This window comes from Aethalodelphis obliquidens, unplaced genomic scaffold, assembly GCF_003676395.1.
Source record: "Aethalodelphis obliquidens isolate GAN/ISIS:26980383/991018 unplaced genomic scaffold, ASM367639v1 scaffold85, whole genome shotgun sequence".
Classification (NCBI taxonomy): Eukaryota; Metazoa; Chordata; class Mammalia; order Artiodactyla; family Delphinidae; genus Aethalodelphis; species Aethalodelphis obliquidens.
The window spans coordinates 6,820,881-6,821,861 of record NW_020838029.1 but is presented as its reverse complement, the minus strand read 5'-3'; the positions used below and the strand labels follow the sequence as shown (position 1 = coordinate 6,821,861).

The window sequence follows — 981 nt, the reverse complement described above, 5'->3', positions numbered from 1 at the left end:
TTGCGGGGCAGTGCCCACTGCTGATTGATGCACAGTATAAGACAATTTCTTGGCTTGAGGAGCAGCGATTGGCGGATCTCCCCTGTAGTGCTTCCTAGGATACTGGGAGTGCGTATTGGAGACGCAGGTTCCGGGGCGGCCACAAACACTGCCCGGAAGTCTGAATGACGCCTCCTCGGTACAGGACTTCCAGCCGTCCGCTTCGCCTCTATTCAGGGTGCCGGGCCCCGGGCCGCGACGGCGTGCGCGTGCGCGCGTGCGTGCGTGGGCGCGCGTGCGCGGCGCCGCAGTCTGTGGGTTGGCTGGTTATTTTGCAAGCGGGAGGGGCTGTGCGCGCTCCTGCCTTCGGTCTCTGTCCCCCATCCCCCCTTCCCCGGTCCCGGTCTCTCCTTCGGAAAGATGTCGGACACGGCAGTAGCTGACACTCGGCGCCTTAACTCGAAGCCGCAGGACCTGACCGACGCTTACGGGCCACCAAGTAACTTCCTGGAGATCGACATCTTTAACCCACAGACGGTGGGCGTGGGCCGCGCGCGCTTCACCACCTATGAGGTTCGCATGCGGACAAACCTACCTATCTTCAAGCTGAAGGAGTCCTGTGTACGACGGCGCTACAGTGACTTCGAGTGGCTAAAAAATGAGCTGGAGCGAGATAGTAAGATTGTAGTACCACCACTGCCTGGGAAAGCCTTGAAGCGGCAGCTCCCTTTTCGAGGAGATGAAGGGATCTTTGAGGAGTCCTTTATTGAAGAAAGGAGGCAGGGCCTCGAACAGTTTATTAACAAAATTGCTGGGCACCCACTGGCTCAGAACGAACGCTGCCTACACATGTTCCTGCAGGAGGAGGCAATTGACAGGAACTACGTCCCTGGGAAGGTGCGCCAGTAGGAGCCCCTCTCACCACTTGCCCTCTACTTTCCTGCTGAAATGACACTGGTTTTTACACTAAGCCTCTCTCTCTCTCTCTTTGATCTGAAGTTG

The 981-nt window shown here is 57.9% G+C and overlaps 1 protein-coding gene across 1 annotated transcript in view; it reads left to right on the top strand.

Moving 5' to 3' along the window:
• The first annotated feature begins 248 nt into the window (after positions 1 to 248).
• Positions 249 to 981, top strand: part of SNX12 (sorting nexin 12) — a 12,469-nt gene continuing 11,736 nt past the window's right edge. The window contains exon 1 of the mRNA XM_027093579.1: positions 249 to 933. Coding sequence (XP_026949380.1) covers positions 400 to 888 — 489 coding nt within the window. The 5' untranslated portion in view covers positions 249 to 399 and the 3' untranslated portion in view covers positions 889 to 933. The remainder of the gene's footprint in view (positions 934 to 981) is intronic.